Here is a 26850-nt window from a genome sequence, read left to right as displayed (position 1 = left end):
TCTAAAATGCTAGCTGCCTCAATTACCCAGCTGTGCATGGATCAATGCTGCACTCGAATGTTGAAATTACTTAAAATCCTCACTCTTTCCTACTACGCTAGTGGTAGTGATAAATTAGTAAGACTATTGGTTAGCAAACCTTACTGAAGCTCAGTGATTACCTGTCCAGGAAAAAAATAGCTATAAAAGGTTGACCTACCACCAAACCACAAGCCTAATCAAGCTACACTTGCCACAAAATCAGTACTAAATGAGAACAAGTGTGTGAAATGGCTACATTGGTCCAATTTCCAAACACTAAAAAGAGTTGTCTGCCCCACCCGCCTCTCCTCAGATGCCAAGCTTACTTTAGCTAGCTATCTCAAGTGCTAGCTGCCTTGATAACCCAGATGTACACAGATTCGAGCTGCACTCAAATGTTGAAATGGCTTAAAATACCTATTCCTACTAAGCTAGTTGTGTTGATAAATTAGTTAACCACTTGGTTAGCAAACCTTACTGAAGCTCAGTGATTACCTGCTCAATTAGTGATGGGCAGATTCAGAGGATAAAAAGCACACAATTTTCAACTCACACTTCACACTCAGGCACACCTAATTAACTTTATTATTATTGCTATTGTTATTATTATGTTGTTTTTTTTTTTTCTCTTACTATATGCCTGTTTGACAGGCGATGGCACAGAAGGAGGACATGGAGGAGCGCATCACCACACTGGAGAAGCGCTACCTCGCCGCCCAGCGAGAAACCACCTCCATCCACGACCTGAACGACAAGCTGGAGAACGAGCTCGCCACCAAGGACTCGCTGCACCGGCAGGTACGACCACTTACTCCACGGCTCGGCCCCAGGGGTATGAGGCGGTTATGGGTTCGGCTGCAGTTCAGCTGGGGTTCATCTGGAGTTCATGTGGGCATCTCCAGTTCATACGCCGCCAAAGCTGCAGTTGAGTGATGTAATCGTCTGGCCTGATGGGTTATTCATGCTGGATGATCCCAGACCCCAGTTATCCCAGTTATATGGTCTTGATGAGGAATCAAAGCGAATTTTTAATTTTTTTATGGAAGATTCATTTCTAATTTTCTCCCATTTTATATATTCCACATAACTAGTGATGCCACAACACAAGGAGGGCGAAGACTAGTGCATGTCTCCTCCACCTCTTTTCCAACTGCTGCAGATACAACATTGCACTCGGAATAAACCGCAGTGACTTAGTTCTGACACATCAGCTCACAGATGCCTTGTGCTGATCGACATCACTCTATGAAGTGATGAGGGGAAAGAGCTCCCTCTACCCACCCAGAGAGAGCCAGGCCAATTGTGCTCTCTCAGGGCTCTGTAGCTAATGGCAAGCTACATGACCAGGATTCGAACCAGCGATCTCCTGATCATAGAGGCACTAGAGTCAAAGAGTATTTTAGAGTCTTAGGTGGTCTGCTTGTTTTCAGAGTGTCTTCTGGCTAAGGGTTTCTGGTACAAGCCATGTGTGTGTTTGTGTATGTGAATATTTCATTACTCCAGGAATAAACAGGAGCTTGCAGTTCCAGTAACACTAGTGTCTCTTCCAGCAGGGTATAGACTCAATGGCTTTTGAAAGTGTGTGTGTGTGTGTGTGTGTGTGTGTGTGTCTATACAGTGTGTTTGTGTGTTGGGGGGGGGGGGGGGGGGGTGGGGGGATTTATATCATTGATATAAGGCATATTGGAGTGTCTTTGCTATCATAATGACGGGAAAAGTACACTTTGTATCTCAAAACATGCAAAAGACATAAACCAATCGGCAGGTCACCTTCAATTCCCTTTAAAGGTCTCATTCAATCATTTTTTCATTCATTTTAAACAGTCTAGTTGTGGTCTCTAGTATGAATGAATGCCATGTGAAAGAATGCCAAATATTCATACATGCAAACATATCGCCTCTGACTGGCTAATAGCACCGCAGTAGAGAACGTCTACCTGCCCCCCCCAGTCAATTTTACAGCTCTAAAACTCAAAGGACAAAATGTTTTCAGAGATACAACCCTAGGTATAAAGATACAGCACTGAGTGCTAGGTAAAGTTAACCCTTAAACTTTGCTAAATGCCAGACTCTCAGCGAGGCGAGTGGTCCCGTGGCCGAGAAATGTTGTCAATGCCGCGTCGCCACTCTCCCCGCAGCCACGTAGATTTCCCCCTCTCTCTGCGTCTCGGTAAAATGCGGAATCAACCGGAGATCCGATTTAAACCTACATTTGCTTACACAATATAGCTAACGCTAACTAGCTGCTGTAAACAGAGCTGTAAACAGAGCTGTAAGCTTCACCTTAGCTAACGAGACAGTGTCAGGTCTGCTGCAGCCCGGATTTAGCTCAACCTCTGGGCAGTCCTAAGCCAAGATGGGCAAGGCCATGAACTCACTGGTTGACATGGACTTCAGAGTCTTTCCTGATCAGCTCGTATTTCTTTTATTAGCTATTGCAGACAAGGGAGGTTGAGGAAGAGTTTAATGTGCAGCATCATATACAACTCAGAGAGACCTATAGTATTGTTGATGTCTGTCTAGGTGCATCTGTGTTTTGCATTGCCAAGTTAGTAATATGCCAGAAAGTTACTCTGTTTTAACGATTCAGGCACAAGGTGCAGGCCCCAGATCATACCGTGTGGTGCGCGGTTGATGGCTCAACTATTGATTGCCAAAATCTATAAGAGCCCCTGGTCTTTCCACAAGAGGGTGTAAAAATGCTTTCCCTGCTGCCCTATAAAACTCTATAAAGCTCATAATAGCTACTGTAGGGTAGTGTACCTCTTGGTGAGAAATCTGTGACTGCTAGGCATGCCTCTATGATGTACGAAAGACATTTCGTCCAGTTGACAGCCTTTGAAGGTTTTTTTTTTTTTTTGTCAATGAGTAAATATAGTCGTGCTAGACTGGTGCCCCGTCCACATTGGTGTATATGGGTATTTTCTGCAAGAGACATAAATGCATTCTGAATTTCTTTAATGTGTAGACAGAAATATTTTAGTATTTTTAGTATCTGTGGTTTTCTAAATATATGGGACACTGTGGTATTTTATGCATGTTTATGTACTCTTGTATATAAATGTTGTGTGTATTTGTGTGTGTGTGTGTATATATCAGAGCGAGGAGAAAGTAAGGCATCTGCAGGAGCTGTTGGAGCTGGCGGAGCAGAGGCTGCAGCAGACCATGAGGAAAGCTGAGACGCTTCCGGAAGTGGAAGCTGAACTCGCCCAGAGAGTGGCAGCACTGACCAAGGCAAGCACACACACACACACACACACAACCACCATGCACATGCATGTATAGTAACCCCATTTTCACTGCTCTGTCCACTAATAAACCCTGACCCCTGCAGGCGGAGGAGCGTCACGGCAACATCGAGGAGCGTCTCCGGCAGCTGGAGTCTCAGCTGGAGGAGAAGAACCAGGAGCTGGGCCGGGTGAGTACAGGAACCACAGAGGAACTGAGATACACTACCTGCCTACCTCATGTGTGGCTGCTGCTTCAGAGAGTCCTATTTTTGTATTTGGATTAAATGATAAGAGTTGCATTAATGAGTATCCAGATGTATGTGTTTGTTCAATCAGACTGCATGGCTAGAGGCTTGATTTTATGCATTATTTTAATAGATAGCAATTAATAAACAGTTGGAATCTAACATAGCAATAATAGGTAGTACTTTATTTAAAGGAAGACATTATTTTATGTTAGGGTTATTAGTTTGATTAATCGTTCTTTGCTCAATAAACCCTAAATCAACATTTATAAACTATGTATTCACTACTTAATAATAATTGCTTTATTCAGTGTGATCCTCATAAGCACATAATTGGAGCTCTGTTATGAATTTATTTATTATTAATGTTTTATTTAGCATCTTAGTATTTAATAAGTGATGTGTTGGACCTCATTTTAGAATATGGAACACATATTTGTGAAATTTTGACTTTTATTAAATTCACTATTTTTATTTTATTTATTATTTCATTAACTCAATAAAGTTTAATACAGCATTAAATCTGCCACTGTCTGAATTCTACACTAATTACATGTAGAATTATTAGAATTAGTTGTAATATTAATAAATATAATAATAATATATAATATTAATAAATATAATAATAATAATATTAATAAATTAACTGTAATAGTTAATAGGTCATGTTCAATAATTAGCTTAATAGGATGATGACAAATTGTTTATTACTGTGCATTATAATAAATAAATTATATTAATTATAATTATTATGTATAATTATAATAAAGCAATTATTACTGATTTCCACATATGTCCTATAGAATAAAGCTTAATAAGTAATGAATAAATAATTGACAAATGTGTAATTAGGCTTTATTGAGAAAAATAATAGCACAATTTCATCAGCAAAAACTGTACATATACATATATATTCTATATAATTCTATATAACCAATATTTCTTTTATATTCGGTATGCAATATATACCTAAGAATAATCAAGCAGTGGAGTTAACATTTGTATATATATGTGTGTATGTGTGTTTGTGTGTGTGTACTGTATTGTGAGTAGTAAGTGAACAGTAATCCATATATTATGGCAGAAGCTGTTTAGCTTTAGTGGTTATATTAGTGTTTGTGTGTGTCAGTGTGTAGGCCAAGTGCACTGTGTTTGTGTGTGTGTGTGTGTGTGTGTGTGTGTGCGCTGAAACAGACAGTAGGCATTGTAATAAGTGTTGACCAGGCCTGCAGGCCACAGTGAGGCCTCTGTGTGCTGACCATTCCCATTAGCATAGCTCCCTCTGCTCTGTCCAATTCAATAGCTTCACACACACACACACACACACACACAGAGTGTACCCCCAGCATACATACACACATAAACACAAATACACACACTCATAGTTTTAAAAAATAGACTTATTAACAAAGTCAGTGTACCCAGTATACACACACACAAACACAATTACACACACTCACAGTATAAATACACACAATAAATACACACATATTAACCCATATAGTTACATAGATAAACCAATACACACACACACATACACACACAGTGTATGCAGCATACATACACACATAAACACAAACCAACACACACTCACAGTATAAAAATACACACATATTGACCCATATAGTTACATGGATACACACACACACGGACAAACACACACATACACATGCATGCACACACACGCACACACACACACACACACACACAGTGTACGCAACATACAGACAAACACACACACGCTCACACACACAGTGTACCCAGCATACATACCCACACAAACAGAAATACACACACTCACATAAAAAAAAAAATACATTTATTGACCCTTATATGGACACACACACAGTGTACCCAGTATACACACACACACACACAATTACACACACTGTATAAATACACACAGTATAAATACACACAATAAATACACACATATTAACTTATATAGTTACATAGACACACATACACACACATACACACATAGTGTATGCAGCATACATACACACATAAACACAAACAAACACACTCACAATATGAGTACACACACATTAACCCTTATATCTACAGACACACACATACACACACACACAGTGTACACAATATACATACACACATAAACACAAACCAACACACACTCACAGTATGAGTACACACACATTAACCCTTATATCTACAGACACACACATACACACACACACAGTGTACACAATATAAATACACACATAAACACAAACACACACACATTCACAGTATGAGTACACACACATTAACCCTTATATCTACATAGATACATATATACACACATAAACACAATTAAACACACTCACAATATGAGTACACACACATTAACCCTTATATGCACACACATATAAACACACCCACTTACATACGAACACACAGTGTACCCAGTATACATACACACACACACATAAACACAATTACACAAACACAGAAAGAATACACACATTCAAACCCTTATGTGCACATAGATTGATTTAACTCGACTTAACTTGAGATACACACACAATAACACACAAACACAAACACATGTACATACAGGTCCAGTATTAACACACCCATATTTACTCTCACATGCACAGTGACACACACAGATATATACACACAGGTCCAGTATAAATACACACATATTTACTCTCACATGCACAGTGACACACACAGATATATACACACAGGTCCAGTATAAATACACACATATTTACTCTCACATGCACATTCACACAAGTACACACACAAACACAGGCCATATCATCAGCGTGTCCCCTTACACGACACAACTTTCCCACTCCCTCCGAGCCGAGGGCCGTGATTGGCTGCTATATTTGGAAGTTGAATAATTCATGCGTGGCTAATTTCTCCCTGCGTGAGCCCGTGATTAGATTTACTTGAAGGAACTCTCCACAGAGGCTGAACATCGCCCCCCTTTGGCCCTGCTTACAACCCTGTACTGAAATACTGACAGTGCACTGTCTGAGCAAAAGTATGAGGACACTTTCTTATTTATTGTTTCTTTTTAAATAAAGGTCATTAAAAAGAGTGTATTCTGCTTAAGCAGGTTTTTATAATGTAAGATTTAAAGTTTTAACGCTAGGTGTCGCTATCACATAATCCCAGTTTTAAACGCTTCTCATCTCCTTTCCTTCCTTCATTATGCCTACATTCAGAGTTGCCAGGTTTGTGGTTTTTCCGCTTGTTTGAAAATCCAGTCGCGGGTGAAAAGTCAGGGGTTTTTTTGGGCTACTTTTAAAAATGATCACAGAAAAAAGTCACAAAAAGCAAAAAAAATTAAATCACAATGTAACCAAAAATTACCAGAAGATAAAAAAATGTTAAAAGATCAGTTCAGGAGAGGCAAGAACAGAAAATAGTAAGTAATTTCTTTGCTAATTATGTTACTATTAAATATTAAATTGACTGCAATATAAAACTGTTATAAAAAGAACTAATAAAACACTAATGTTAAAGTATTATTAATGAATTTTTTAGGATAAATTTCAATATTGATAATAAAATCCATATTATAAACTATATACTAAGTCACACACTTATAGCTGTTTTGCTATTTGCTTCAAACAAGTGATAGACATAAATTTTGGGCTAATTTAAGCTTCTGAAGGGCAGATTTTAGACTGACTTTGAGCTGGATATTGGATTTTGTTGGATCTGGCAACCCTGCCTACATTAATGTTCCTGAGCCTTTAGGAAAGTATAATGAAATGAAACATCAATTTGCACAACACTGTCAAAGATAGATAAAGATGGTATAAAAATATAATAATATATAATATATTTCTCCTTCTGGCCCCCAACAAGAAAAGTTTGGACACCCCTGTCCTATTCTATTGGCAGTATTTCTTTTCTACAGGGATTTGCACACAAGCTGGATTGTCAAATGTCTAAACAGTGGATGCATTCATTAGATGGGGTGTCCATAAACATTTGGACAACATATACAGTGCCACATGTCATGGCACAGGAACTACTAGTAGAAATATTGTGTCCCATGACTTTTGCCATGTCCCATACCAAAGCTAAACAATGTCATTTCCAGCTAATGTCCACACAATTCCAAAAATGTAACATTTCATATATCTGGCACCCACTGTGTCTCAGTCTCAATCTCAGATAATGTTACCAAAACCCAAGGTGTTCCTTTAAACAATATTTCCTTCAATATTTCCTTCAGAAAATTAAAGCAGGACAGTGTGAGATCTTTGCCGTTCTATATTTTAACCAGAAGTCTTTGCAGAAGTGTCCTGTGTGGCCTCTCACACGTCTCTCGCTTCCTTCTCTCTCTCTCTCTCTCTCTCTCTCTCTCTCTCTTTCTCACTCAAGTCTTATAAATAAAACAGTCGGGCACAGGACAACAGAAAGAGGGACAGTGTCATCTTCACACACTCTCAAAGTCGTAGTTGCCAGGCAACAGTGTCCTAAGTTTTTTATGGCAAACGGCCGCTGATATGCAAAAAGACCTAGAAAGTCACTGGGATGTCAAAACTGAGGAACGCAGTAAAACAAACATTGACCTGATAAAAAAAATAATAAAATAACAAAGGCGTGTCGTACACTATGTGTCATATGCTTTCAGCTACTTTACGTGCCACGCACAAACACACAACTCATTTTGTCCCTGTAGAAGCGAAGTATTGCCAAAAAAATACATTAAAATAAGACACATGAGCCTGTATTACCAGCTTAGTCTCTCATAGCAACACAGAGTTTAGGTAACTTGCTCTTACAGCCTACAACAGCCCACAACACTGAGGCCCAGCAGCTACCCAATATATAAAATACAAAGTACTTTTGTATCTGTCAAGTGATTTTACGAATGAAATATGAACGATGTGATATTTTATTGTATGAATGGAATACATGAATGATCTGTTTCCAACCATTTTAGCAAAACGAAACAAAGCAGTATTTAATCGAAAAAGCAGCACAATTTTTGTCATTTAACACACGATTACTGTCGTTTTGGTGATACATCGCTGTTACATACAGTTTATAACTGCAAGAGAGTTAAAAATAATTATAAATGTTAAAAAAAAACTTTAAAAATTTTGGTAGCTAAAATATTTTTTAACAATGTAGTAGAACCTTACTCTAACAGAAGTAGCATAAACTCTTTTTAATGTCCTTCATTTCATTAGAAACAATGAAAAAAACAGGTGTCTCAATACCTGTGTCAAAATAAAGTACCATCATCTTGATAAACCCTTGATAAACGTAACTCTGGGGGATGCCACAAAATGTGCTACAGTCATTGAGAATCAAATGATAAGCATGAGAATAAGCATCATTTGATTCTCATTGACTGTAGCACATTTTGTGGCATCCCCCAGAGTTACGATTAAGGGTCATTTAACACACGATTACTGTCGTTTTGGTGTCGTTTCGCTGTTACATACAGTTTGTAACTGCAAGAGAGTTGCAGTTATAAACACAATGAAAAAAGCAGGTGTCTCAATACCTGTGTCAAAACAAAGTACCATCATCTTGATAAACCCTAAAACGTAACTCTGGGGGATGCCACAAAATGTGCTACAGTCAATGAGAATCAAATGATAAGCATGAGCAATGATAAGCACCTGTCTCAATACTTTTGACCAAATGTATGTCAGAAACGCCAGACTGATCAGAGGTTTGTAGGAGAAGCTTCCAGCATGCATCCATAGGCTATGTTCCCTTCTTTTCTAGTGCCCTTGATTTAGCTCATAAGCTAATCCACACACAGTCCTACTTCTTGGTGTGATGATCCAGATGTTTAAGTGTAGGTAACTCCCCGGGTTAGATCATCTCAGACATGCCCAGCCTTCATCCTGTGCTGTATTGATTCATGGAGAACATGAATGACCAAGCCTGCCATCTACTGGCTATTTACTGAAATGTGAACGTAACGAATCACCCAGACTCAATCAAGTTCAGTTAGAAGGACTCTCTAATGATCTAAGGCAAAATAAACTAATCATACAAGGAAAAAAAATCATGAGTAAAATTTACTGAAAAAAGTTTTGGAACTTTCTGCATTTGCTTTTTTTAAATAAATTTAATTTCAGATAAATTTAAGTAACTTCAACTCGGTTTCAAGACTTAAATGTTACACAGAGTAAATAAGTGAACTGAACTTCAATCACTCCTTTCTTTTAGTAAACTTTACTTCATTTCTGCATACAATATTACCTAATTACAATTACTTAATTTATACAATATTACTCAAATCATTTATGATACATAATATATTACAATTCCTATAATTAAAATATTTTTTGTTAAAACACACATATTACACTGTCTCAACACATGGATGACATGAAATACATTCTTTATAGTATAGTAAAAATAATGTATTACATGCCATCCATGTGTTGAGACAGTGAGACTTGGTCAGTATACAAAATAAATCTTTGAGATAATGTGAATATTTGAATGTGTGTTTTAACTAAAATATAAAAATTTCAGGAATTATAATATATTACGTATCATAAATAATATTGTATAATATATATAAGTAATATTGTATAAATTAAGTAATTGTAATTAGGTAATATTGTATGCAGAAATTAAGTAAAGTAAAAGAAAGGATTGACTGAAGTTCAGTTCACTTATTTACTCTATGTAACATTTAAGTCTTGAAACCAAGTTGAAGTTACTTAAATTTATCTGAAATTAAGTGTACTTAAAAAAAGCAAATGCAGAAAGTTGCGAAACTTTTTTGAAGTAAATTTTACTCATCATTTTTTTCAGTGTAGTGTCTTCTTCTTCTTCTTCTTCTTCTTCTTCTTCTTCTTTTTCTTCTTCTCTTTACTCTTACTCTTATCTCTTTGTACTATTTGTTCCTCTCAGGCTCGTCAGCGGGAGAAGATGAACGAGGAGCATAATCGGCGTCTGTCGGACACTGTGGACCGTCTGCTCACCGAATCTAACGAACGTCTGCAGCTTCACTTGAAGGAGCGCATGGCTGCACTGGAGGACAAGGTGAGGATGTTGAGCATTGGCCGATTTCAAGTCAAGTCGAGTCAACTTAAATCAAGAGGCTTTTATTGTCATATTGTCATCTGAGAACAAGTACACAGTACAACCATTGACTTGTTTGGGGTTTGACAATCTTCTTGATCTTCTAGGGGAGTTGTGTTCCCTCATACCTTCTATATAATGTGCACCAATTGAAAATTAGTGAAATACACCAGCGACAAACATGCACTTGTTTGAGCCACAAAACAAATGCCTTGCGTTGCACTATTAAAATAGCAACAATTAAGAGACCATTTTGGTTTCTGAAACTCATCTCTTTTTTTGTATATTTAATATTGTATATCATTTTATCTATACAATCGGGCGAGATAGTTTGGAAGTTCAGGTAAATTTCTGGCATATTTATATCTTGGCAGCAGAAAACATAGGTGCTCCACTGATTGATTTAAACCCTGACAAGAGTCAACCTTCAGACATCCATTCCTACTTGGCAACCATGTACAATTCCATCTTTTACATCAACAATAAACAGAATACAGAATAAAATAACATTGCTGTTCCCGTAAATGTCCTTTGCTGAGAAGAGCAGAAATGCTGCACTGTTAAAATAGCAATCCACTAAAGGCCGAGCGCACATGGCCCTTAAATTAAATATAGGGGCAAGTGACACACTAATCAGCTAAGAGAATAAGTACATGCTTTTAGTACATTTTAAGCTGCACAAGGCATACTTTTCCCGACGTTATGATAGCAAAGATACACTGACACACCCTAAATCAAGCTGCACGATGCACAGTTGACGGCTCACCTATAGATTGCTTAAATAGGGCCCAGAGATTGTGTGTACCTGGCATCTGAGCACCAACAGTACAGCCTCTGTGTTTGTTTGATAGCGAGTTTAATCCTGTTCCTCCTCTCTGCTATGTTTTATCTGCAGAACGCACTCATCCACGACCTGGAGAATTCCCAGAAACAGCTGGAGGAGTTCCACCACACCAAGGTAGGTCTGCTGCTGTAACCCCTGGAGATCTGAGAGCGCACTGTAGTCAGAGAGAGAGAGAGACATGTGTTTGTGTAAATTGCTGTAATTCCTGTACACACCGATAAATTGAAGTATATTACACTGTTATTAAGCTACACGCTGTTCAGTTACGGGTGATTACATTGTTTTCTATGTGGATGTGCGTCTTGTAGGAGAGGCTGATCGGGGAGATTGAGAAGCTTCGGGCGGAAATCGATCATCTGAAGAGGAGAAGTGGAGCTTTTGGAGATGGAACTCATCCTCGGTACTGTTTGCGCTTATAATGAGCAGCAGAGCTGATATCTGATATCTTCTGATATGATCTGATGTGCACCAATTAAAAATGAGACAAATACATCTGCCGCAAAATGAATGTAGTTGCTGTACCAGAAAGAGCTGCCACTATGATCAGGAGATCGCTGGTTCGAATCCTGTTCATGTAGCTTGTCATCGGCTACCGGAGCCCCGAGAGAGCACAGTTGGCCTTGCTCTCTCTGAGTGTAGTAGAGGGTGCTCTCTCCCCACATCACTACATCACTCCAAAGGGTGATGTCGATCAGCACAGGGCGTCTGTGAGCTGTGTATCGGAACCGAGTAGCTACGCTTTCCTCCGAATGTGCTGTGATGCTACTCCGCAGTGCTGCATCAGCAGCAGTTTGAAAAGAGGCGGAGTCTGACTTCACATGTATTGGAGGAGGCATGTGCTAGTCTTCAACCTTCTGGTGTAGTGGCATCACTAATGAGTGGGTTGGGTAATTGGACGTGTAAATTGGGGAGAAAATGTGAAAAAACAACAACATATTTTTAGTATTGAAAACATTCATATTCATAATTACATGCCACGCAAAAGCTGTTAGAGAAATATAAATGTATACACAACTTGTTCTACACACACCTTTACATCTTCACCAGTAGTTACACTTTTATTACATGAATTGTTATTGTGTAACTGCACAGTTTTTAAAGACTCTTATTATGAAGTAAAATCCAAAAACTGACAAAGAAGGGTTAAAAGAAATTATAAAAAATAAAAAAGGTTTAGATTTATCAGGGTAGCAACTGTTTTTGATCAGGATTTTTGTCATATCAAAAAAATATGTAACTAACACATTGTGATGCTATTTAAGAGCCATATTGCCCACCTGTAGTTAACAGTGTAGATTTCTGTGCCTGAATGGAGGTTATTTTTGGATGCATAATGTTATTTGTCTGTAGATTTTACAGACAGCATGTCCTATTTAGCCATAGAAGCTGTAGTTTCTCTCACTTGTGTATTTGTGTGTGTGCCAGGTCTCATGTGGGCAGTGCTACAGATCTGCGGTACTCTGTGGTGGAGGGGCAGGGGGATCACTATTCCTCTACTGGAGTCATCCGACGGTCACAGAAAGGACGACTGGTAGCACTCAGGGACGAGCCCACCAAGGTGCCAATCACAAATCACATTAGTAAAATTAATGTAAAATGTAATTCCTTTTATCACAATGTTTTCATTTGTTATTCGTAAATCTGCTATTCATTTTAAATTAATTTCATTTTTTTGTATGCATGTCACAAAATTGATGCAGTGGTGGCTCAGCTGTTAGAACACTGGTCCCCGGGGGGCACTAAGAGGTACAGCGTTTTTTAAGCGCTGACACTATGTTCAGAAGATCGCTGGTTCAAATCCTGGTCAAGCAGCTTGCCATGAGCTGCCGGAGCCCTGAGAAAGCTTAATTGGTCTTGCTCTCTCTGAGTGTGTAGATGACTCTATTTCCCCTCATCACTCCAAAGGGAGAAAGGGAGAGAGGGAGAATTGGGGAGAAAAATGAGAAAATATTAGAAATAAAAAACACTGCTTCCCATACACTACAGCAATAGCTGCCCACCACTCCGGACACATGTGCTCACAGTCTGACTATGTGAATGTACAATCGCATATGAAGGTCACCCCTTGAGTTCCTCTTGTAATGATACAAGAGAAACTACCATCTAGTTTTTAATCAGGATAATTCTCAACCACACAGAGCAAAGGTTTTCTAGGAAAATCATGCATGTGTATTATATATGATTGTCTTGTCTTGTTAAATGCGTTTGTGATTTTGTCATTTAATGTTTTTTTTGTCTGTTTAATGTTAGCATGATTTCAAATCTGTTATTATTTCCCTTCAGTCCAATTTTCATTGGCTTCAACACTGTAATCGACCTCAGTAGTAGTTTTCAAAGGTTCAAAACATGGAAACTCAGTGTTATGTGATAAGTCTGTTTCTTCTCATATGTGTCTCTGTCTGCTTGTCTCTTTTTGCATCGCTGGATTTTTGTGCCTTCTGTAAGTTTTATATTTTGTGATTAAACAAACTTCACGGCTGGATTTGTACGTATTCAGGCACTGTTTTTGGTGGGACATGAAGTATATCTGAGTCTGTATGTCTGGCATTTTTAGATCCTGCCGATGGTGGAGCAGGACTGGGACCGATCCCAGCCGCCCAGCTTGCGCGCCAGCCGTTCGCACCTAATGGGCAGCGACACCGAGCTGTCAGATCTGGACGATGAAGACCGCGAGACCATCTTCAGCTCAGCAGACATGCTGTCCCCCAGCGGCCACTCGGACGCACAGACGCTGGCCCTCATGCTGCAGGAGCAACTGGACGCCATCAATGAGGAAATCAGGTACATACATTTACAGTGCCTTGAGCAACTGTTGTCCCTTAACACTGCTCCCCGGGGGGGGCTCTGAGTGGTGATCGCTGGTTCGAATCCCAGTCATTCAGCTTGCCATCAGCTGCCGGAGCCCTGAGAGAGCACAATTGGCCTTGTTCTCTCTGGGTGGGTAGATGGCCCTCTTTCCCCCTCATCACTCCTAGGGTGCTGTCGATCAGCAGAAGGCATCTGTGAGCTGATGTATTGGAACCGAGTCGCTGCGCTGGCTACACGGTAATGCTACATCAGCAGCAGTTCAAAAATAATCGGTTGCTGACTTCACGTGTCGGAAATGTGCCTTGAAAATGTATTTGCCTCTTTACAGATTTCTTTTGTTTTTGTTTTTGGTCATACTTACATTTTTTTAGATTATTAAACAAACTTTAAATCAGATAAAGATAACCTGAGTAAATATAAAAAGCTGCTTTTAAAGGATGCTTTTATTTATTAAGTGGAAAAGCTGTCTAAACCAACCTGAATTAATTAACTGTGATTAACTAAATGTATTGGAAAGCTGAGTTCAGTGTTACTAAGGACAACCACACCTGATTACTGCCAGACCTGTAGAATCAATTAATAATTTAAATAGAACCTGTCTGACAGCATGAAGCAGCTAAAATATCTCAAAAAGAAACACATTATGCCCCAGTCTGAATAATTTCAAACATTTATGTTCTGGAAAAGGTTACAAAGTCAATTCCAAAGCTTTATGGCACCAGCGAACCACAGTGAGAGCTATTATTCACAAATGGAGGAAACATGGAACACTGTGGAAACCTTCCCAGGAGTGACCGGCATACAGAAATTACTCCAAAAGGCATGGACAACTCATCCATGAGATCCAAGTTAAGGTCAGTGTTCAGAAGAAAGAAAAAGACTAGTATCTATAGGAGAGTTCCAGAGGAAAAACAACGGCTGACCAAAAAGCACACAAACGCCCATCTTACATTTGCCAAAACAACGAGACAAAGGTGTGTGTCCTGTTACATCTGGCTTAAAATTAACACATCATTTCAGAAGAAGAATATCATACAAAAGTTAAACATGGTGGTGGTAGTATGATGATCTGTAGCTGCTTTGCTGTGTCCGGACCCGGACAACGTGCTGTAATGCCCTCTACCAGAAAATCCTGAGGGATTTGGGGAAGCACAATGGATGTTTAAAAAAATTGCCTACCTAGGACCTGAGGTCCTAGGACTAGAAAGATAAGAAATGTTAAGAAATACGAGTTTATCAGGAAAAGCACTGTCTCTGCGTCAACCCATGAATTAGTAAGGCAATGCAAATGGTTTGAATTTGTCTATGGAACACCACCAGCGAAGTACAATTGAGATAGGTAAGTGTAGGTTTAAAACAGTTCTTTCTACACTGGATAAAAGTAAAAATCCCCCCCAGGGTGGCTTTGCTGCGGCTAAGCCAACCCGAAGGTGGCTTTTTTCACTTTTTTAGACCTGGACTACCCACCTCTATGTAAGTAACTATAGTTTTACATAGGATCTCCGGTGGATTTTGCGTTTTACAGAGACTCTAAGACTAGGTCAGTGGCTGAACTGCACTTAGCAGTGCATTACACGTGTTGTAAAGTAACACATGACATTGCAAAGATTGTTATTAGTGTAAAAATGTTTTTATTTTAAATTGCTTCTAACTGTGGTTTGTATTACTGGTGTCACAGTGCTGTTAGCAAATCAGGCAATATGTTTGCATGTGTGAATTACATGTGCAAGGATAATGCTTGCCCACAAACAGCAAGGGTTTCCCAGAAATGTCTCCATCAGATTGCAACACTTTCTTGGCCTGTTTGATAGCCAGCTTTATCGCCAGTCAAGCATATATGGGCTCAACTGGGAACTGGGAGTTTCTGCTGCAACATCTGTGGTAACATGTTCTGCAGGATTCCATATGGAACCTGTTTGCCTCCAAAATTTAAACACAAGCTTCAGAGCACATTTATTAAGGAAAGTGAGCTTTTAAGACCATTAGAGCCTCTGCAATTCAAGATATTCCAACATCAGTCATGCCAGTCTACTGCAGGTGGAATTGCTCAGCTCTATAAATATCACTTAGGGTTTGGTTTATTTGGGTCATATTTGATAGATATCCTAATGCGAACAGCTGAGTCTGCTTCTGAATGGAATCCAGGCCGCTCTGTGATTGGACAGACTGCTTGTCTGATACGGCATCAAAGTCTGGCTCTATTTCTCAGACCAGAGTTAAAGTTAGATAGCTGAAAAGCTTAAAAGGTTGCAGAGGTGACTCTGACAGTGTTCCAAAGAAAGATGAAAAGGTGAGATCTTCTCTACGCAGATGACAAATCTCATCTTGTCTCAGAGAACACAGTGTGAATGGATATGACACCAGAATTTTAATATTTCTAAGATTTAAACTGATGTTTTTGCAGTACAAGGTGTGGTTCTCTGCTGGTGTATGCTATAGAAATCCACTAAGACGTGTGGATTTTCATTAATAACAAGGCTTTGAATTGATGTGAGCAATGGAAGCAAAAATGAGACATAGATGGCTATCCAGTCCTAATCTATTTAACCTCCTGGGACCTCCTGAGACTTTTGCTTGGTGGGCATTTTCATTTCTCCTAGCCATTTGGGATTAGTAGGACCAAACAAGTAGGAAAACGAAAATTTGTCTTTGTGCAGGGAGTCATTTTTGCGAAAGACAATGTCATCAGTAGTTTATTTTGAAAAAAAGAAAAATTGAATGAACCCTGCCGTTTGGGATCAGAGGGACCCAATTAGGTTTGATTTCTACTGTAAGTCAAAAAAACTAGTTTTAAAAACAAAATAGGATGATACTTTTTATCTGCCATGTTAAAAGTACCACTGCCACTGGGATTCCCGGCATCTCCTCTTCAAGCAATTGAGTGTAATGTTGTCTCTCACCAATTGTATCCTCTGAGAAAAATAAGTAGAGAAGTAATGTTCTCAAAACTAAAAAGAAAAACAAGTGATGTTGCAGTGACGTTACCAGAAAAATATATATATATATCCAAAAAAACAAGAAGGATAAAGGAAAAATCAGTAATAAATGCAAGTGAGTGTGTGAAATGTCTACAGGAATCCAATTTTCAAACATTGGATAGAGTCTGCCCCACCTCCTTCTCCCTAGATGTGTAGTTAATGTGGGTTGCCAGATTGATACACTGTAGAAAGCGACGACGATTCTTAGTCTGTAGCTGATCAGTGAATATGTTTCAATGTTCAAAATTCCTGTCTCTACTATACTACTTTACTATATTACTGTGGTGGCAGTAAATTACCCAGCAATGGAAAGCAACCTGACTGAAGCTCAGTGATTACCTGTTCAGAAGGAAAATAGACAACTCACCCATTTCCATGGCTAATTATCTGCAATCTGCTATCTGTACTAACCTTTTGTTTTGTTGCTGTTGTTCCAGAATGATCCAGGTGGAACGAGAGTCTGCAGAGCTCCGGGCGGACGAGATCGAGAGCCGGGTGAACAGTGGCAGTATGGATGGACTGAATGTGACCCTGCGACCTCGCTCCACCATCCCCACCTCCGTCACCGCCCTCTCGCTGGCCAGCTCCTCCCCTCCGGTCAGTGGGCGCTCCACACCAAAGATGGCCTCCCGCTCTGCTGCCCACGAGCTGGGCATCATGACCCTGGTGAGAACTGTATTCCCATTACAGAATATAGAATTTTCTTTAGACGTCACGCAAAGAATGATGATGAATCATTAAAAAAAATGTATGTTAAACCAACCAGAATATCTTATAGCTTTGATTCTTTAAAGTAGGAAACCTGTTGCTTAGATAGAGATAGTTTTGCACATCTTGACTGGATTTTTTCAGTGAGTTTTATGAGGTAGAGTCACCTGCAATGTGAGCTTTCAGTTAACAGCTGTGCTCTGAACTATGCCTTGAATTTCTTGCCTCTTAATGTTAATATTCGAGAGCATCGATTGTGAACTTGTGAAGAGGTAGAGTTACAGGTATACAGTGAATAGCTCTATTTGAGTTATGTTTTAATCCATATTATGGTAAGAATTTCTCAAATAAGTGACATTATGAAAAAGGTCAGTTGGGCCTCCAAATGGTCCAGCGGGAAAAGCACTGCCAGTAAGATCGGGAGATCTCTGGTTCGAATCCTGGTCATGCAGCTTGCCATCCGCTACCGGAGCCTTGAGAGAGCACCCTTGGCCTTGCTCTCTCAGTCTGGCTGGGTAGATGACGCTCTTTCCCCACATCACTCTTAGGGTGATGTCGATCAGCACAAGGCGTCTGTGAGCTGATGTATCTGAACCAAGTCGCTGCGCTTTCCTCTGAGAGCGCTGTGATACTACTGTTTCATGTATCAGAGGAGGCACGTGCTAGTCTTCACCCTCCTGGTATTGGGGCATCACTAGTGATAGGGGGAGTCCTAATGAGTGTTGGGGTTGGGTAATTGGCCATTAAGATCAGTTAATCCGAAACATTTCAAGATTGTCAAGAAAAGCAGTAGAAAGTTTCCTTAAGTGCGGTTGCAAAGACCTTAAAAAATGTTATGATGAAACTGGCTCTCATCAGTACCCCCCCTTGGAAAGAAAGACTTTTAAAGAGTTACTTTTGTTGCATTGAATAAGTTTATCAGAGTTACCAGCCTCAGAAATAGCAAGTTAACAGCACCCCAGATGAGTATTTTGGTTTGTTTAACATTTTTAAGTTACTACATGATTTCTTATATGTTCCTTCATAGATATGTTGATCTGATGATGTGTATTTGCACTTGCACCTTGTTTAACAGATTCTTTCATAACCTGTCTTATCATAACTTTACCAAAGCATACATGACACCCCTCTGCTGCCCCGACCCGGGTGGTCTTATAAAACCGCATGCGTCCAAATAATATATCTCTGACACCTCAGCTAAAGCTCCTGTAAGGGTGCGAGGCAGTGATTTATTTATCGTTCAGTCCTCATTCATATTCTACACTCGCTACCGTCTCTGAAAGCTCAGGTCTCTCCGCTCCGGCTTCTGACACTCTGCCAGGAGTTATGACGGGACGTCGCGTGTGTTTATGCATCCAATTTATTCGCCTTTATCCGACTCTGTGTGTATTTAATCACCTGTCGACCTGTCTGCCTGTCTCTCCCTAACGCTGTCAGCCTAGCGATTTAAGAAAACACCGCCGGAAAGTTGCTGTAAGTGCTGCTTTCATGTTCTTCTGACTGAAATATGTGTTTGTGCTTTTGCATATTTGTCTGTATGTGTGTGTGTGTGTGTGTGTGTGTAGAAGTATATAAGTACACTCATTGACGAAACTATAAAATAACGCTGCAAAAATGTGTTTATGCAGCTATGTCTCAGATGTACAGTATGTGTAAAGTGTAAATACAATAAAAAGCCCTCTGAGGGGTTGGCAATTAAGTTTGGCCCCAGGAGAGACATTTTCCAAGCCATTCTGTGGTGGACCACAAAAAAAAAAAGAAATCTGTTTTGGAAAATGAAGTGTAATGGGATGGATTGCTACAGACTAGTAGCTCTCCAGCCCACAGGGTTGTTGAACCCAATTGCAGAACAGTTGTATCAAAGCAAGAAGAAAGGAAAAAATAATTCAATAAACACACAGCTCCTCACGCAGGCCGCTGCCCTAGCTAGTGAATTGGGACACAGCCCGGAAAAACGCCCCTATAAGGAGATACGAGTTGAAAAACGAGAACGGGTGAAACTAAAGAGACAGGGGAGGAATGTAAACTAAAGCTCTCCAGAGAAGCATTTTATTTTTTTGATTTTTTCATTATCGTTCATTTTTTCATTTTTCATTTAATTTTTTTTATTTTCGTTCAAGAGCGAAGAAGTTCTTTTGGTGGAAAAGTGCTATAAGAGACTGAGAGAAGAATGATGATTAATAAACCTACAATGTACAAATAGCCCAACTCCCTAAGGCCCCTTAGAGGCTACTTTTGAGAAGTGTACCTCCTGGTGAGAGATCACTGTTGACTAATAGATCTTCTAGACTGCAGTCTCTATAATATCTCATACTTCTAAAATGTTTTTCCAGTTGATACTTGAGACTTTAAAAGATGGGACATCACTGACAGACTGAGAAGAAGAATGCTAGTTAATGAACCTACAATCTACAAATAGTTTGCAATGGTGTTGTGGACAAAAAACCTAGTCATCTTAAGTTTAAAAACTACACTATGTATGTGTAATCCAACGACGAGCCACGGTTTAAGTATGGAGACCTTTACTGGTGATCTTAGGAGCAATCACATACGACATTCAGTCACCCCTAGTAGTGATACGAGGGACTATAGCAGCTCACTAATGTGAGCAGGGCAGGGCTTCTGACTGGCAGTTTTCAGCAGGATAATGCTCATCCACACCCAGCAAGTGATTTTGTCTTTGTCTACCTGGTCGCCAGGTATTACTACTTAGAGCGTTATAGGGTTTTTTTTGTCAATGAGTGTATAATGATTGCATGAGGCTGTATTTTTAACACTATATACAATGATGTATGCATTAACTTACCACTAATAATATATTTAAATGTAATTATAAAGACTGAAATCACGGCACACTGTATTTAATTGTAATTGTGTGTATTTTGGTATTTTGGCTGTAGTCTCCGGTGGAGGCCCGCGAGGATAAAGCCACTATAAAATGCGAGATGTCGCCCCCTTCCTCCCCTCGGAGTCTCAGACTGGATCAGATGAACTTCGCCCAGCTAACTGGAAGCCTGGAGGATGGACGAGGGTACACACATACACACACACACACAATTTACCTGCTCACCGCTTCAAAAACCTCCGCCTCCTCCTCCACCTGCTTCCTGTGCATGGGTGACGTAACGCTCAGCACGCTTTTTCACATTAAAAGTATGTGCTAAACTCCGTGCTCTGCGATTTAAAATTAATTAAACTATTACTCGGGGCACAGAAAATGAATAGATAATTTTTTTTTAAACGAGTAACTCGAAATTCACCCCTAACTCAGATGTAGGCCTGTCACGATAATAATATTATCGACTTATCGTACAATAAATGGACATGACGTCAATAATATTGATAATCGTAATATTGTATATATTGTGTTTATTTGTATGTTTGTTTGCATATATATAGTGAACAGTATTATATAGCCAGTTATAGAATGACCAATGCAAACTGCAGTAGGTGAAGAATAATTTGTAGATTTCCCAAACTCTGATTAATTGCTTTGTTATGCTTTTATATTATTACTACTATCTATGGCAGGGGTGTCCAAACTACGGCCCGCGGGCCATTTGCGGCCCGTTTCCTTTTTTGGAGCGGCCCGCGAGGTATTTTAGAAATAGAATCAAAGTTGGCCCGCTGTTAAGCAGGTTTTTATAATGTGAGATTCAAAGTTTGAACGCTAGGTGTCAGAAACGGGCCAAAGAGTCTAAAAGCGGAGAGGGAGCGCATTTCTAGCACAGAAAAACGGGCCAAAGAGTCTAAAAGCGGAGAGGGTGCGCATTTCTAGCGCAGAAAAACAGGTAAAAGAGTCTAAAAGCGGAGAGAGTGCGCGTTTCTTGCGCAGAAAAACGGAGTAAAAAAGTCTAAAAGCGGAGAGAGTGCGCATTTCTAGCGCAGAAAAACGGGGCAAAGAGTCTAAAAGCGGAGAGAGTGCGCATTTCTAGCGCAGAAAAACGGGCCAAAGAGTCTAAAAGCGGAGAGGGTGCGCATTTGTAGCGCAGAAAAACAGGTAAAAGGGTCTAAAAGCAAAGAGGGTGCGCATTTCTAGCGCAGAAAAACGGGGCATAGAGTCTAAAAGCGGAGAGAGTGCGCATTTCTAGCGCAGAAAAATGGGCCAAAGAGTCTAAAAGCGGAGAGGGTGCGCATTTGTAGCGCAGAAAAACAGGCAAAAGAGTCTAAAAGCGGAGAGAGTGCGCGTTTCTTGCGCAGAAAAACAGGCCAAAGTCTAAAAGTTGCCGTAATTAAGGAGTTTAATATTAAGAGACATCATGAAATTAAACATCAATTTGAAAAAGCTTAGTTTACACAACACTGTCAAAGATAAAGATAGTTAGTCAAGTAAAATAGTGTGTAAATGAAATAATCAGGAAAAAAGTATTATTTAAAGTGGTATATTTCATTATTTGTTAGTGTGGCCCGTGACTTCAAATATATTTCTCCTTCTGGCCCCCAACAAAAAAAGTTTGGACACCCCTGATCTATGGCATTTAATAGTCCTAAAATATCAATAATATTGTTTATTGCAATGATTTCTTAAATGATATATCGTCCAAAAGAAAGTGTTATCGTGACAGATGTACTCAGATGTTCAGAAACAGAAATAAATAGTGCAGTTTTATGGCCCAAATGTATTGGGGCATACAGTATCTGTATAATTAATGTGATATCTGCGGTAATTAACAGACTCAGGAGTCACCCTGCAGTTTGTTTCTCCACAAAGCTGGAAGACGTTGCTGTTGTCCTGTGGTGAGCTGCATGAGTAGAGTAGAGGTAGTCAATAACATCAGAGGATTCCAAACCCATCAAGAACATTGCGTCTGTCACTGATGGGTTTTTACAGAAAAGAAGAAACAATGAATGAATACTTTTCACTTTTCACCCAATACTTTTACAGTACACTGTTATAGAGTGTAGTCCTGTGTAGCTCCAAATGAAGGCTGTGGAGTCCAGTGTATCTAAAGATATATTGTTCAATTATAATTTGTGTGCCAATGCATGCTTTGCTTCACCTTTGTTTAAAAATTCTTCTCTATATAAACTCTATATTAAGCCCTATCCGGATGGGATTAGTTTCTCAGGGGGGCGTCTGTGAAAAATATTTCACACTTCTACTCAGTGATGAAACTCTTGCATCCGGACTGTAATTGAAAAAAGCAACCAGTGGAGGACCAGTGAGTTTTTAGGCTTTCTCAGTCACATGACATTGTGTTCAGTAGCTCCTCCATTTCCACTCACTGTTGTGTTTTTACGTGGATCTCCGTGGAAAAGTGCGGCCAAAGTGTAATTACGGTGTGTGGCAGTGGACAAATAGCTATTTTATTAAGAGCGAGGTGACGAAACTCAGAGATGTGCGTCTGGACAGGAATAAAATTACTGGAGGACCACAGAGTTCAGCGAAAAACAGCAGGTAATACAGCCTGTAATTTTCTCAGAAGACTGTAAAGGTGTTATTTGATGTATAAATACTATTTTATACATTTATTTTTCATGCACGATTATACACATCGGTGAATGTCAACACACTTTTACCTTTAAGCCTAATAGTGGCTCTACTAAAAATTGATATGGGGGGCTGAATACTTTTGAATACATCACACTTTTCAGGTTTTTATTTTAGAAAAAAATGGAAAAACATGTATCATTTTCATTCCAATTTACATGTTCTACTTTGTGTTGGTCTTTCACTTAAAATCTCAATAAAATAAATATTAGCTTCTGGTTGTAAGATGAAAAAGTGAAAAAAAAAATCAAGGGTTATGAATACTTTTGCAAACCACTATAAGCCATCAGAGTGAAATTCACTTTCACACCACTGTCATAAATACAAATCATGCTTTGGAAATGGCAACCCGGGACATAAAAAGTGTGTACACTGTATGATACACTTAATAACTCCTCCCAAGTATGTTATTTATATCAATGTCTCTGTTTCTCTCTCTCTCTCTGTCTCTCTCTCTCTCTCTAACTCGCTCTCTCTCTCTCTCTCTTTATCTCGCTCTCTCTCTCTCGCTCTCTCGCTCTCTCTCTCTGTGGTAATAGAGTCATTCAGTAATCTGCTGTGAAAGCAGTCTGTCTCAGTGGGAGGCAGTATAAATATTCATAACCTCGTCGGGGAAGTGATTCCAGACATTTCATTTAGATGGACATTAATTTTGATGCAGTAATAAATAATTGTGTGAATAACAAATAGCCCGGTGCCACAGGAGGCTGTTTTAATAGAGCTAGATTAATACATAACAAATGATAAATGTCAGAAATATCACAGAGATCTCTATATAACCTGTCTGATACAGAGCTCACTGAAAAAGCACCACCATTAGGCTTCATTCTGGCTTGCATTGTGTGCAGCTGTAACAGAGGTGGAACGTAACAAATTACATTTACTCACATTACTGTAATTGAGTAGATTTTATTAGTAATTTGTCATTTTTAAAGTAGTTTTTAAAATAGGTAATTGTACTTTTACTCAAGTAGCTTTTGAGTAATTTACTTTGCTACATTGGAAAATTCCCCGTTACTGAGTAAAAAATTGAATGCTGGGGGAAAAAAACTTTGAAAAAAATTTGAGTTGAGTTTTGTTCTCCATGGTAGCGCAGCTGAACTTCTCCATGCAGTGTTTATATTGGTTAGCGGGAGAGACGCTCTGTAAAACAGTGTAACCTGGGGACTGTGTGCGCAGCTCGGGGAAACCTGTGTTCTGTCGAGTTATGCTACCCATCGACATGTGCTTCTTTACGGCACTGCACATGTGCCGACCAACAGTTTTTTTGTATGTTTTCTTGTTTTCATGATAATTCCTTAAGTATTTATTGGGAACAGTTTTAAAAATACAAAAATACAGTTTATAGTCACCTACATGACCAATTACTTTTTAACTTTTTAACATTAAGTAAAAAAAATGGATCATAGAGACCTATGCCACTTGTTCTTGAAAATGTTTTATGGGCTGGTCTAAACAAGTACTGCCTGAAAGGTTCAAATTATTATGTGTAATAATAGTTTATTAAAAACTATTTAATTTATGATTTGTACTTTTTTTACATCAAATAAATTAGTAACTAAAGTAACTATGTAACTTTTACTCAAAGTACATTTTAAATTAAGTACTTTTTTACTTTTACTCAAGTAGATTTTTAGATGGGTTCTTTTACTTTTACTTGAGTAAAATTTTAGCAAAGTAAAGGTACTTTTACTTAATTACAATTTTTCAGTACTTTTTCCACCTCTGATAACAGCAAAGCAACACTTACTTTACTTTAAAAATAAGCCCCGCCTCCAGCAAAAATTATCCAATAGGAAAAATCTGATCACAAGAAGACATCTGTAGATTTAGACGCAATACTATTAAAGTGACCAAACAATTTTTTCTTCTGTTTTTCAGAGGAAACAAGAAGAAGGGCATCAAGTCTTCGATTGGTCGTCTCTTTGGCAAGAAAGACAAAGGCCAGCCAATGAGCAAAGATGGTCAGATGACCCCACCCATCATTCCAGGTAGATTCATCCACATCAGGACAGACAAAACGACATGAAGCATTATAAACACTGTCTACTCTTTTAGACACGCCTACCTACAGTAAGTGCTTGTGACATGTCAGGGACTAATATCATCCCATCCCATGACTTTTGCCATGCCCTATAGAAGCAGCACTGACAGAATGATGCACTGACTTGTGTAATATGTACATTACCAATCAAAAAATTGCTTACTTTTAACATTTGTTTAGTCTTTTTGAAATGAAATAAACATACTATATTGATATGCTGATTGTTTGTTAAGGTGTTACTGATTCTCTGTTCAAAGGAACACTCAAAATTAAGTGTTACGAAAAGTTTGGACACACCCATAATTTAGTGATTTTTCATTATTAAAAAAAAGTGCATTGTGAATATTAAAGTGATGAATGAAGACTAAAGTCATCCAAACTATGAAGAAAAACCTATGGATTTCTGTAGCAAACTAAAAAGTCTAAACATTTTAGATTTTTCAAAGTAGCACCTTTTACTTAGATGTCAGCTTTGCACATCTTGGCTGGATTTTCTCAGTCAGTTCTAATTCTTAATATGGCAAAAACTACTCAATGAATGTCAGTCCATCCAAAAATAAATTCAAGAACTTATTAAATTATTCCCAACTACACTCGCAAAGTCTGTCAAAACATTATGCTGAAACTGGCTCTCATCAGAAATGCCTCAGGAAAGGAATAGCAACCCAGCACCCCAGATAAGAGCACCTAAATGTATTTTGGTCAGTTCGTTTTTGGTTAAGTAACTACACGATTCCTTATTTGTTCCTTTATAGTCTGATTCACTTCAGTGTTTATTTACAATGTAGGAAAAAAATAGATAATTAAAAACAGTGAATAAGAAGATGAGAAGGGGTGTCCAAATGTTTGACTGGTATGTGTGGATGTGATTTGGTTCTACATCGGTGTTGCTTATGTGTTCACATGGACAACTCTAGCTAGACACAGCCGGTTACAATCATTACCATCCACTGCACTGCACTGTCCACTGTGGGTGGTAATATTAGCCTTATATGATGAGTTCCATGTAACTGTGGATCACATAGGAATATAAAATGCCCTACACAACTCCAGAATTTCGGAAATGGCACATTCCATCCATCTGGCGGCCACAGTCCAACTCCCGTTCTGCTTATTCACATGGCCTTGCCATGAGCATGTTGGCCAGTGTTCAAACAGACTTACTTCTCACAACCTTAACACCTCACAACATATCCAAATGTGAACAGTTGTTCCCAATCTGTTTTCTGAGGTGTTTTTTCTGTAGCATCCATTAAAATAGTGTTTTTAATGTTGTGTGTAAGAGCTTTACTCAGTTGTGTATTAAGAGATGTGTGTTTTTGGCTAAACAGCAGATTTTGAGATGAGCATTGGAGATACCATGACCCTGGGGAAGCAAGCCGAGCGAGACCGCAGGATGAAGAAAAAGTATGTCTTCCAGATCCTTCTCGCTCTCTCTCTTTCTTCATT

General features: G+C 39.0%; 1 protein-coding gene across 9 annotated transcripts in view; it reads left to right on the top strand.

Annotated features, from left to right (window-relative positions):
* ppfia4 (PTPRF interacting protein alpha 4) overlaps positions 1–26850 on the top strand; it is a 180470-nt gene that overhangs the window by 128790 nt on the left and 24830 nt on the right. For 5 of the 9 annotated variants that reach the window (XM_022682710.2, XM_022682707.2, XM_022682704.2 and 2 more), the window contains 13 exons: positions 673–819; positions 3121–3255; positions 3356–3439; positions 10358–10489; positions 11424–11486; positions 11681–11772; positions 12798–12930; positions 13927–14153; positions 17596–17824; positions 19304–19339; positions 20767–20897; positions 25239–25348; positions 26733–26808. In XM_022682710.2, coding sequence (XP_022538431.1) covers positions 673–819; positions 3121–3255; positions 3356–3439; positions 10358–10489; positions 11424–11486; positions 11681–11772; positions 12798–12930; positions 13927–14153; positions 17596–17824; positions 19304–19339; positions 20767–20897; positions 25239–25348; positions 26733–26808 — 1595 coding nt within the window. The remainder of the gene's footprint in view (positions 1–672; positions 820–3120; positions 3256–3355; positions 3440–10357; positions 10490–11423; positions 11487–11680; positions 11773–12797; positions 12931–13926; positions 14154–17595; positions 17825–19303; positions 19340–20766; positions 20898–25238; positions 25349–26732; positions 26809–26850) is intronic. The other 4 variants (XM_022682713.2, XM_022682712.2, XM_022682706.2 and 1 more) reach the window with 2 other exon arrangements.

Source organism: Astyanax mexicanus, chromosome 24, assembly GCF_023375975.1.
Source record: "Astyanax mexicanus isolate ESR-SI-001 chromosome 24, AstMex3_surface, whole genome shotgun sequence".
NCBI lineage: Eukaryota > Metazoa > Chordata > Actinopteri > Characiformes > Acestrorhamphidae > Astyanax > Astyanax mexicanus.
Note: the sequence above shows the minus strand (reverse complement) of the source record. Positions and strands in the feature narration are given on the sequence as shown.